This window comes from Mustela nivalis (assembly GCF_964662115.1).
Source record: "Mustela nivalis genome assembly, chromosome: 13".
In the NCBI taxonomy this organism is placed as follows: domain Eukaryota; kingdom Metazoa; phylum Chordata; class Mammalia; order Carnivora; family Mustelidae; genus Mustela; species Mustela nivalis.
In genome coordinates, this window is record NC_139032.1 from 90066295 (window position 1) to 90078144 (window position 11850).

The following is an 11850-nucleotide window of genomic DNA, read 5'->3' on the forward strand; positions in this document are numbered from 1 at the left end:
GGGCACCAAGGCGGTGGTTAGGGGTACCTAACCAGCAGGGGTTTCAAACTTCACCATTAAGGCTCTGATTTGGTTTAGATATGTGCTGAGCCCCTGGACCCAGAGATGGCTTCTGTCCAGGCCCCATGCCCAGGCGGAATGTGGCCAGGGGACCCATCCCTGGATTCTGCCCCCTCTGCGGCAGTCAGGTGCACAGATTCGAGGGGCAGGGCAGCCCCCCAACCCACTGTGACCCCATGACCCACTGGGCCCCACTGCCCACAGCACACCAGAAACCAGAGACCCAGCCCTCACCTAGTGACCCCCACCCCTCATCGTGACCCCTTCTTTGAATCCTCCCCAATCCTTACGAGGGTGTCCGCATACTTTCTAATCAAGCAGAAATGAGTCACGCCCTCAGCCTGAGAGGCCCTTCCCGCCACCTCCCTGCCTGGACACCTCGCAGCACAGGCTGGAAGCCTGCCTGGTGCCCTCCACCTCCCTTCTCGCGGCAGCCCTGAACATCGGATCTCCGTCTGCCCGCAAGGGGTACCGCCTGGAAGGCCGCTGTGGTCCCAGCTGCCGACGAGTGCGCCGCCCTGATCACTATTCACCACCTGCACCGCGAAGCCCGACGGCCGGCGCAGGCCCCGGGGCAGGCGACGGAGAACGGCGGCCCAGGCCCCGCTGTCAGAAGTTCGGGGACGTCACCAGTGACAGCCCGCGGGACCAAGTCTACCCGGGCGGTAGGGGCGCGGGGCCGGCGCGCCTCGGCTCGGCGGGGCCAGAGAGCGCTCTGGTCCCCGAACGTCCGGACCGATCGCGCGGCAGCCCGCACGCCCGCCTCGCTGCCCCGGGGCTCGGCGCGAGGAGCGCGATCTCGTCGGGCTCACCCACCTCCAGGCGCGGCAGGTCGGGGTCGAGCTGCGTGAAGCTGTGCAGCACCACCGGGCAGCTGTCGGGGCCGCCCACCTCCAGGCGCACGGCGTCCCACACGCTGCGACTCCGCCGAGAGCCCGGAAACAGCGGCTCGGCGGCGCCCGCAGGCCCGGCCGCCTCGGCCCACATGCGCTGCACCATGGACGGTCGCGGGCGCGCGGGCGGCCCGCCGGGCCGCGGGACCCAGGGCGGCGCGGGCGCGGGGGCCCGCCCGGCGCGCGGCGGGGGCGGCGGCGGCCCGCGCGGCTCGGCGTCGCCCTGCGCTCTGGGCCCGCGGCCCGGCCCCCCGCGGAGGTCAGGCCGGGGGCGGGGCCTCGGGGCGGGGCCGGCGACGCGGTGGTGGGGGCGGGGCCGCAGATGCCGGGGCCCGTGACTGCGTGTGCGCGCGCGCGCGCGCCCCTGCCAGCCGGCTGGAGGGCAGCCCCGGAGCGCACGTGCTGTGCGTGCTGCGGGGGGGCCGCGGTTAGACACCCTGCGTGGGTGCGGTGCCTGTGTCGCGCCGCCCTGGTGTCAGAACTGGCTCCCACGGATCCCAGTGAAGTTTAGCTCGGATAAGTTTAGCCAGGCCTTGGATAAATTGCTTTACCTCTCTGAGCCTGGTCACACCCGGGAACTGATGCAGGGCCCTGGCCGGCTGGTGCCTGCGCCCGGCTGTGAGCTGGGCGCACGCGTGCTCGTGAAAGCCCTCACTGCTGTGTGTGTTTGGGGAGAAGCCCTACCCTTGTCTGCAGTACTGCCTTTTAGCCCCATGGTCGTGCCCAGGAGCAGGTAGGAGCAGAAGGGAGGTGGAAGAGCTGTCAAGGAGGTGGGGCGGGGGTAGAAGACGACAGATGTCACCGGGCTGGAGCCTTCTAGACATTCAAGAAGGTAAGGGGTCCAGAGGGACGACTGCCTGCTGGAGCACCGGTCACTTGGCTGGTCGGCTGGGGCCACTGGAGACTTGAGTGGTCAAGATCTCAGGGCAGTGTGAGGGTGGGAGTCAGGCTGCAGGGCTAGGGAGCCCCAGCTACACCTTCTAGAAGCCTGTGAGGTCTAGAGGGAGGCTGGACTTAACAGCCGGGTCAAGAGGGTATTTATTTATTTATTTTTAAAGATTTTTATTTAGTTATTTGACAGACTGAGATCACAAGTAGTCAGAGAGGCAGGCAGAGAGAGGAGGAAGCAGGCTCCCTGCTGAGCAGAGAGCCCGATGTGGGGCTCGATCCCAGGACCGTGGGATCATGACCTGAGCCGAAGGCAGAGGCCTCAACCACTGAGCCACCCAGGCGCCCCTCACGAGGGTATTTACAGGCATAAATCAGTAGGACCGTCTTGCACACCTAACCCACTGCTGGGGCCTTGCCTGGCCTCTGGCCTCAGCCCTCAAAGAGCCCCAGCCATTGCTGCGAGCAACCCTGGCAATGCTACCAATGTCCCCAGAACCGGTCTCCTACTATTGGGCCTCAGTTTCTCTATTTGTAAAACGAGAGAGCAGGAGCGGTTGTGTGCGCCCGCTGTGTGCCAAGACTCAGCTCTCCACACGGGGAGCTTGAGCACCCTCCAGCCAGGAAGCAAGGCCTTGACAAAGACAGGTAGAAGACAACCTGGCACTTTCTATTAAGGGCGTTAAAAATCCTCTTGCCCTTGGACTCAATGATCCACTCAGGAATTCCCCCTAAGGCCAACGCAATCAGAGGCACTGACATGGGTCCCTGTACAAGCATATTCACGGAAGGGAGGATTACAGCTCTGCCCTGGGCCAACTCACAGGACCCTCGGTGCTCCTGTGCACCCGGAGAGCCACGAGCGTGGTGTATGTAACCGGGGAGTAGGGAAACCAGGCTGCCGAGCATGCTTTCAGACCAGACGTTGCACACATGCATTCGACCAGAGGGACCTCCTCTGCAAGAGTGACAGTAGTTATTTCTGAACAGCACTGCACATTTTTTTCTTTTCACTTCCAGAGTTTTCTAATTTTTCTACAATACTGTAATAATCATGCACATGTAATAAATGCTATTTGGTTTTTGTTTTGTTTTTTTAGCAAGATGAGTAGATTTAGTTGGGGAGGCTGTTTTGGAAGCTTCTGGGCTCTGCCCCCAGGGAGGGCCAGTTGGGAGGCACAGTTGGAGGAAGGAGCTCCTCATGGAGCAACAAAAAGGTGACCTGGCCAAGGGCCACCGCCCTCTGGCTAGAAGCTCCTTTTCCCACTCCTTCTCCTGGGGCCAAGTTTTCCGCCTCTGGGAATTTGGAGGGAATTCAGCACCTGCCCATGCTCACTTATCTCCCTCTGCTCGGTTCTCTTTATCTCCTTCTCCCAGGGAGGGCCCTTGGATGCAAGCTCAAGCCCATTTTACTGCCTGGAAAAGGGTAGGTGCAGGCCAAGTGACTCCCGAGGACTGGAGGAATGCACCGGCTGTCCCCGCCTCTCCAACCCTGAAGGTCCAGGTCCGGGGCCTGAAGGGTCCAGGTGGGCTGGCGTGGTGAGGAGGGGGAATTCCAGCCCCCGCCCCGCCCCAACACAACTGGCTGGGCTGCCCCCCCATCCCAGGTTACCTGCACATTATCCATGGGGAGGGGGGCAGGACGGCGTAGCCTTTACTCAACCAGTCCTTCTGCCCTTTGGGGGCTCTCCTCTGGGCTCCTGGCAAGCCTGCTCACGGCTCCAGCTGCATGCACACTGCACACGTCTCAGTTCCCAGAGTGCTGGTGTGGCCGAGGGCAGGCTTGCACACCGAGATGCCGGGGTTTGAAGCCGAGCTACCACCCTTTTCTCACTGTGGGACCCCCCTTCCCCAGGCAAATCACCGCACCTCCGAGGCTGCTTTCTCCTGCGTAAAGGGAGCATGACTAAGGAGGTAACCGGTAAAGCCCCTCACACAGGTGCTCGGGGTCCCCATGACTCCACCCCACGCGGTCAGTGACTGGGGCTGCGGTTCACGGGGCTCACGGGGCGCCAGCGGCTTGCGAGACCCTCTCCTGAGCCGTCACGCACTTCCCTTCATGATCCTGCCCCAAAGCTGTGGGGCAGACCCCTTACCACGGGCAGGGGCAGCCCAAAAGAGGAGCCCAGGGCGGTAGGTGCTACCTGAAGAACAAAGTCATCCATGAAGTGTTTTTGCCAAAAGCCAACCGCGAACCCTACCAGCTTTCTGCATGTAACTTCCATTTGGGGGAATTATGGGGGAGGTGGGAGGAGGCTGCGCTGCTGCCTTTTAAACACACCAGGAGGAGACAGTCCATAAATTCCAGACGGTAGGAATCTCTATGGGACAAACCACCCAGTTTCTTCAACAAATTCGTTCCAGGAGAAAAAATAAACAAAGGGGAAGCCGTAGACTGAAAGAAAGGTAAGAGACGTCACGAGATGCAACACTGGATCAACTTGGATGGTAATTTGAACAGGGCAACTATTAAAAAAAATACCACTAAACCCAAGGGACGATCGAGATTATTTGAACATTGCTGGATGTTGGGTGATATTCAGTATCGCCGTCTGGGCATGATCGTAGCAATGCAGTGCCGACTAGAGGGACATACTGGAATTTGTGTGCCTGGGATCTGTGCAAACAGCATCTGCCGTAGGGGACGCGGGACATTGGGGCGGTGGGTGGTGAGCGGACCCCAGAGTGTCCTGGAACACCGGGGAGCGGTACGGCTGGGATGTATTGATGTACTTCCCCACTCTTCTGTCTAGTTGGAAGTTGCCATGATAGAAATTAAAAAAGGAAAAAGGACAGAGTTTGAGCCTCACCGTTGAGGTTCCTGAGGCTCCCAGCAGCCACTGAGGGAGTGCAACAATCCCCGGACCCCAGGTCACGGCAGTGCACACCCGGCCAGCTTCCCCACTATCCATGTGCCTGGCTCGCCCCACGCCTAGGGGCCCCCTGAGCATAGTCGTAACAAATAAGGCTGCGGGCTTCCCTTTGGAGGCCATGGCTGTGGGTGCTGGGAAACAGCCCTACGGCTCACCTGGGGCTGGAGGCAGCCTGGTGATATTGGTGAGTGAAAACCAAGGTGACTGCCCCTGCCCTTGGACGGTCTGCTGGGAGAAGCGCCACAAAGTACTGTAGAAGGTGTGGGGTTATTGGACTTGGGGCCCTCCGTTCGTCCCTCATCCTGCTCACAGCTCGCCCCACCCCAGCGGTCCCAGGTTCCCAGCCTTTCCCTGGGGAGTACACCTGCCCTTCCTCGGGGGTCACAAGGTGGCCCGAGAACAGCGCTATGCTGTACAGACCGCTCCGGGGCCAGGATGCTCCCTGCAGAGGAAGCTTCCAAGACGGGCTGAGAACTGACAAGTCAGGGGCTGGAAGCAGGCCACATCCAGCCCACGCGTGTGTGTTGTTTGGCTCGCAAAGTATTTTTAAATTTTTGAGCCAACAGTAAAGGTCAGGTGATTTCATATAAAAATCCACATTTCTTGCTTCTCCTGTAACTTCAGACCATCCGGTCACCTGGGGTCTGTGTCCCCGAGCCACGGGAGGCTGGGCGGGAGCTGACCGGCAGCGGTCTCCTTTGGGCAAGGCTCGGGGCCCATCGGGCCTTCCATCACTGCCTGGCTGGGAGGCTCCCCGAGCAGCAGTTGAAGGGAGGGGGGTACGGAGGCTAAACCTCTGGGGCCCCGTCTCCTTCCTGCTTCCAACCCACCATTGGTCCCCCAGACGCATGGCAGTCAGAGGGGTCTTGACCCTTCAAAAGTGCCCCCACAACCTTCAGGGCAAAAGACCGACTGCTTGGAGTGGCTCTGGCTTCCATCTGGGGCCCCTCACAGCGCCCCACCAGGCTCCCACAGAACTGCTTCGATCCCTGGAGCCTCGAGCCAGCCCCGGTCTCCTGCCGGGCCCGTGCTTCCCACCTGCCACCCATCCCAGTACGTGACAGGTGACCCCTACGTGCTGCTGTCCTTCCACTCTAGACCAGCTCTGTCGTGGCACGGGGTCCCGGGGCATGGGGTTTGGGCCCGGCCGCAGTGCTGGGGAGGAGTTGGAGCCGCAACAGGGCCACAGGTCCTGCTTATCACCTCCTCCCACCTGGGCTGGGCCAAGGCCACAGAGGGCGCTGGTGGCCACCCAGACTTGGGTCAGGCCTCGGGGGAAGACCTTTCACCTTCCTCTGGGCAGGTGGAGGGCCCCTGTCTGTCCTTTGTGGGCTATATTTAGATCCCGAGGAGCACACGAAGAGGGTGTAGCCTGTCCGGGCTCCTGGGTCACTTCCTTATGTCAGCGTCACCATTCCTGGCCTGCCTGGCTCCTGGGCTGGCCTGCTGTGGGCGGGTGAGCACACACCGCGGCAGGGGCTGGGACACCTGGGCCCAGAGCGTGGGCTGAGCCCCACCCCCTCCGTCTCTGTCTCCGGGTTCCTGGGAACTTCCAGGGGCCTCCTTCTCTTCCTCCTCCTCCTCCTTGGGGGGGGAGGGGGCTTTCCCACAGGCCCGAGGGCGAGCTCGGAGTTGGTCAGGAGGCAGAAAATGAGGCGTCCAAACCCCCAGGAGTCCATCCTGGGTGGAGGGATGTGACATAATTATCACCCCCAATCTCTGATCTCACAGGGCGTTACTGTCCCGGGGGCAAGGAGAACAAAATACATCAATGCCTGGAGCCGTGGAAACGCCCGGGACTGGCATCCCATGGGCCCCGGATCGGCCTTGAGCTTGCTCTGGGGCCTCGCTGGCCTCCCGTGGAAGTGGGTGCTCACCCGCCCACCCCGACCCCAACTCCCAGGGTGTGTGTGGCGTTACTCAGAGGAACACAGTGCAGCCCGTTCACCATGATAAACGCCATCCACAGAGGGGGGACGGGGCCACCCTGACAATGCCGCCGCCACTCCTGGACTGCTCAGTGCCCAACGCCCCAGGGACCATGGACACCCGACACTTCTGCGAGCCGCCCATCTGCCGTGTGACGGCTGGAGGTGACGGGAGGAAAGGAGAAAGAAGCAGAAGGGGACACAGACAGAGGGAAATGCAAGAGCCTGAAACAGCGTGGCGGAGAGAGGACAGTGGGCGAGCAGAGGCGGAGGCGGGGGTCCCGTCCCTTGCGGAGCCTGCGTCCAAGGAGCACGGCACATACACCGAGGAGGGGGCCTGTAGGTTTGGAAAGTTCTCTCTTAAGATCTGGAGCCTGGATTTGTGCTCAAGTCCCTGCTCTGCACCTTCCTGCCTCAGTTTCTCCATCAGGAAGATGGGAAGATACTAATACTGTCATCGCCTGGATCTCAGGAGAGCAGACAATAAAACAACGCACAGAGCCCTTGGAAATCTGAGAAGCACCAAAGGACCAGGAACTGCTAGGACAACCCACGGCCACCCGGCAGCGGCCGCCCAGGCTGGGGGCAGGTCAATAGGCCGGCCTGGGCCGGGGTTCACGGTGCCCACTCCTCTCACACCCGGATGGGGGCTGAGGACACCTGCTGGCTTCCCACCAGGCTCCTTCAACAAGTTCTGAGGGAGGGAGGGGTGGCGGTCGGGAACCACTTCCCGGGCCTCCGAACTGTCTGGGACCCACCCGGCCTCCCGGCAGAAGCGCAAGTTGCCCCAGAAACTCACCTCGGTGGCTGCTGCTGGCACAGGTGCCGGCCAACGTGTGGGGCTTTGGAGAGTGGTGCGGTGGGCGGTGGCCCTGCGCCTGGCCGTCACCACAGAGACACAGGCAAAGAACACCCAGCCCTTCCTGGCCCTGGGGGCAGTGGGCCCGGCTTCCCGGGCCATGGTGGCACGGGAGCCAGGCAGGGGTTGAGCTCCTGCGGAGGCCCTCTGCCAGTCTGCCCGTCTGTGTGCCTGCCTGCCCCGATGGCTCGGGCGCCCGAGTGCCTAGGCCTGGTGTCATCGGCGTGGCTGTCATACCTGCTCCCATGACGGGCCCATGACGGGCAGGGCCAGGAATCCCCGCTGGGACCAGGCCACAGGCCTGCCAAGGCCGGGGGCACGGGGCTCTGTCCTGAGCTGGCCCAGCAGCTCCAGCTCAGACCAGGTCCTCGGGTGGGCCCCGCTGTCTCCCCAGGACCCCAAGGCCCCATCCCCATTCCCACTGCCTGCCGGGAAACCTTCTCCCAGAGCTAGAAAGGCAGCAGGTACAAGTCACCGAGATCAAAACAGGGCTCGGCCCATGGGGCTACCAGGCAGCTGTGAGCTGGGCGCGGTGCCATCGGGGGGGGGGGGCACGGAGGACCCCGCCCATGCCAAGCTACCGCTTCATTCCCGAAGCCTTCCCGGCACTCTCCCTTCAAGCGTCCCTGCCCTGGCTCCCGGGCGTAAGATCTCATTTTAAACTGTAAGGACGAACCGAGGTTGCCAACTGCCTATCCTGCCAAGCAGGGTAGTAAAAAAGCCAGAAACCAAACATCATCACCATTATTCCAGAAAAGGTACCACCAAAAGTTATCTAGGAGGACACACTGTCAGAAACACCATTCGTTTAGCAGCAGTTAAAAGGAGGCATTTGGTTTAAGAAAAGCTCACGATTTTGTGCCCATTTTTCCCATTTGGCTGCAAATCAGCCATTGGAAACCACGGATCGAGCCCAATACACCCACTTGACAGATGGAAAAACTGAGGCCCCAGGGAAGCAAGGACTTGCCTGAGATCTCACAGGGGGAATCCAAGACTTGCACCTGTCTGCATCCCCACAGAATGCCCAGACGCTCCTTCCACCAGTGTTCAGAGCCTGAATCCCCAGACCCAGAGGTCTCAGGGCAAAGACAGAGGCTGAGAGGCACGGTGGCTTCCTTACCCTGCTAGGACCCTGGCCGGATGGATGTCCTGCTCCTGGCTGCCAGGGTGCCACGGGGGCTGGGAGCAAAGAGGGTGGTGCAGGGGCTCCGGAGCCGGCCTGGAGGCACATCAGGTCCCCTGCCTACCGCGGGGGTGCTGGAGCCCACCATGCCGCTCCGACACGGAGCCCCGCCAGCACTCGCTCTGCCTTTCTGAGTTTCACATCCTCTTCCGGTGGCTTTGTGGGGTGCAGGGGACCCGGCGGAGAGGGCCGCTCCAAGCCCGACCGGGTTCCTGTCCCCGCCCAGCCCTGCCTTCCCACGGGACCTGCAGGTTCCTCTTCTCTCCGAGCCTCAGTTTCCTGAACTGTTATGGATGTGGGGGTGGGCGGGAGAGATGCGCAGGTTTTTCAAACACAAACTCTTCCCCACCCCGGCTTCACGGTCTCTCTTGACCTGGAATTCTCCTCACTGGGCTCCAGAGGATATTTCTTATAGAGAAGAAAGAATCTCTGTGAGCACAAGGTAGGACTCCCTGGGGACATGGGCATCCCAGGATTGGGGGGCTGGGTGGGCATCAGAGAAACTGAGCTGAAGGTTCCTGGTGGAACATACCCCCCTCATGCCACCCTTGTGCCTACAGCCCAAGACCGGCTCCCCACGCAGTAAAATCCCTCCAACAGCTTCTGTCCCGCTGCCCGCAAGAGAATCCCAAGTCCTCCCTGCCTCCAGCCTCTACGTGGGAGAGGGTGGGGGTGAAGGGGGTGGTGGGGGTCCCCCCCCCCAGCCACTGTGGCCTCCTGCACACGGTGACGCTTAACTCTGACCTGGGAGACACAGCAGAGGCAACCGGGCTCTGAATCAGCCCACCCTGAGCCCCTGGGCCACTGACTTAGCATTTCATACTGACTCAGTTTCCTCATCTGTAAAATCGGCCCAAGGGTGCCTGGGGATTCGGCAATGTGCATCCTGATCACTCCCACGGTCGAGAGCCTGCTCCGGCGCCGGCACGTAAGGAACACTCAACAGATGTTGCTGGCTCCGTCTCCCAGAGCGAGCGCCAAACGGCAATGTGAGGCCCGTGCAGGGCGAGCGTGTGGGCCCCGCCGCTGGATCTCAGTGGAGATCTCAGAAATGCTCACTGTCTCCCAGCAGCAAGCAGAGGCCAGGGTGCAGCCGGGCTGGAGGCTCCAAGGAGGGAGACGGTCCGGGGGTGCAGAGGCTGTCCCCTAGCTGCGGGACCTCGGGCATCGCTTGACGCAGCCTGCCTGCCCTGTGGGTACCGGCAAGCTCGCCCGTGCCTCTGGGGGCTCCAGATGAATTGAGGGGAGGGAGGGCCTTTTCTGAGGCTTGACCTCCTCAGTGCAAGGTGCGCCCCTGAGCCCGGTGCTGCGGATGGGGTCAGTGGACGGGAAAGTGCTTCTAGCTGGGCGAATGTGCCCTTAGAGGAAGCATGTGTCCAGGGTAGGAACCAACAGGGAACCGGGCTGCCCCTTAGGTGTATCTGTTGGGCGTTTCCTGGGGACCGGGCCCCTGGTGAGGGACCATCGCTCGTTCCATGGCTCCTGAGTGTCAAACAAGGCTCTCTGTGCCCTTGTCCAGAGATCCCCAGCCGTCCACACTGGGTACCCTGACCTGCCCCCACCCCAGGCCCCCACCACCGATCATTCTGGCCTCAGGACCCAGTCTCGAGCGAGTCCTTCAGGAGCTCTGCCGGGGCAGAGCTCACTGGGGCCCGGCTGACCGGGAAGGCCCAGGCAGCCGCTGCGGGAGACCAGCTGTCAGCTAGAGGCCAAGAGAGCAGGAGCCCTGAGGAGGCGGGGCAAGGGAGGGGTGGGGCGGGGCGGGGCGCGTCCACCCCTCCCCCCAGCCAAGAGGGGGAGAGCAGAGGCGCCTTTGTTCCCTGCCAGTCTGGTGTCACCACATGGTGCCCCGAGTCACTGTCACTGCCTGGAACCAAAGACCAGCCCCGGAGCGCCAGGGCTCTGGGGGCTGGGGACGGGGGCGTGGGGGGGGGGGCGGGGGCGCGCTTCCCCTGTATTCCCACCACATTGCCACCTACTGGGGCTGCCCCCCCGACCAAGCACACACAAGCTTCTCCTGTGCAGCTACTGGACATGGGGGAACACTCGCACCATCCCTGAGACGCTTGTCCCGGAACCCCAGGTCTTGGGACCTGCCCACGGTCCTCGGCCCTGCCCGCCGTACCAGATGGCTCTAGGAAAATGCACCTGGGCAGCCACACACAAGCCCAGACGTAGCGAAACCCCACTCCTGAACCCGCATGCGTGTACAGACGCGCCACCGCTCCTCGCCACCCAGACCCAAGCCCTCCGGCGGGGACAGATTCCTGGGTGGGCTGCTGCATTCCACATCTGGGGGAACCCCCTGCGGGCTCCGGGGGACAGGCCCTGGTGGGTACAAAGCACGTTGTTTATAAACACTAGTGGCTGTCGCTAGGAGCTGTGACTCAGAGCCAGAGCAGTGACTCTTCTCTAAGCTGTTTACCCGGCACAACATCCTGTCCAGGAAGCAGATAGGAGAGGCCTGCCTGGCTTCGGCTCCTCTTTCCGGCAGCCTCCTGACCCAACTCAGGGTCCCGCCAGGGGCGTGGGGCAGCCCAGCTCCCGGCCCCCTCATCTCTGGGGACCTGCGGCCACTGCCATTCAGGCTCTGCTGGGTCAGGTGACGCCGCAGCCTTGCATGCGAGAGACAAGCCCCTACAGCCGGGAAAGGGCTTAGAACTGGGGTGCGCCTACTCTGGCTCTCCCCCCCTTCAGCTGTGAGAGAGGCCCAGGACCCAGGGCCCTGTAAACACCGCTGCCTGCAGCCAAAGGCGAAGGCTTGCCCACACTTAGACGCCTTGGAGGCACACACACACAGCTCCTGTCACCCCCTCGGCTCCCACGAGCCCAGCCTGGCCCTGTCTCTGGGGGTCCCTGACGGGGGCAAAGCACTCTTCCACGAAGCATCTGTCAAACAGATACAGCCCCAGTAATCACCTCAAGATCAAGGCCCAGAGAGGGCAAACCACTAGCCCAAGGAGGCACAGGGGGTCCATTCCAAGGCCAGGTGCATGCCTTGTCCTGTCTGGCCCCGAAGGCAGCTCAATTTCCTCTGCTCTGGACTGGGTTCAAGGTCACACGTGGATCTGCTCCTGGCAGCAGAGGCTGGCTTGGGGCTGCTGGGTCCCTGTCGGCAGCGGGGGAGATGTCTGCCCCCCAGTATGACACCCAGCTTGGGATT

General features: G+C 62.2%; 1 protein-coding gene and 1 long non-coding RNA gene across 11 annotated transcripts in view; one reads left to right on the forward strand and one right to left on the reverse strand.

Moving 5' to 3' along the window:
* The window catches only part of RALGDS (ral guanine nucleotide dissociation stimulator), a 43181-nt gene that overhangs the window by 20544 nt on the left and 10787 nt on the right, over nucleotides 1–11850 (reverse strand). For 3 of the 10 annotated variants that reach the window (XM_082696090.1, XM_082696089.1, XM_082696087.1), the window contains exon 1: nucleotides 877–1157. The exons of 3 other annotated variants lie outside the window; for them this stretch is intronic. In XM_082696090.1, coding sequence (XP_082552216.1) covers nucleotides 877–1059 — 183 coding nt within the window. In that variant the 5' untranslated portion in view covers nucleotides 1060–1157. Of the gene's footprint in view, nucleotides 1–876; nucleotides 1159–8624; nucleotides 8852–11850 lie in introns of those variants that run through there. 4 more of the 10 variants (XM_082696092.1, XM_082696093.1, XM_082696091.1 and 1 more) reach the window with 4 other exon arrangements.
* On the forward strand, nucleotides 1293–8231 carry LOC309846745. Its single transcript, XR_014302120.1, has 2 exons — nucleotides 1293–5767; nucleotides 6446–8231. It is a non-coding gene; the product is annotated as an uncharacterized lncRNA (long non-coding RNA).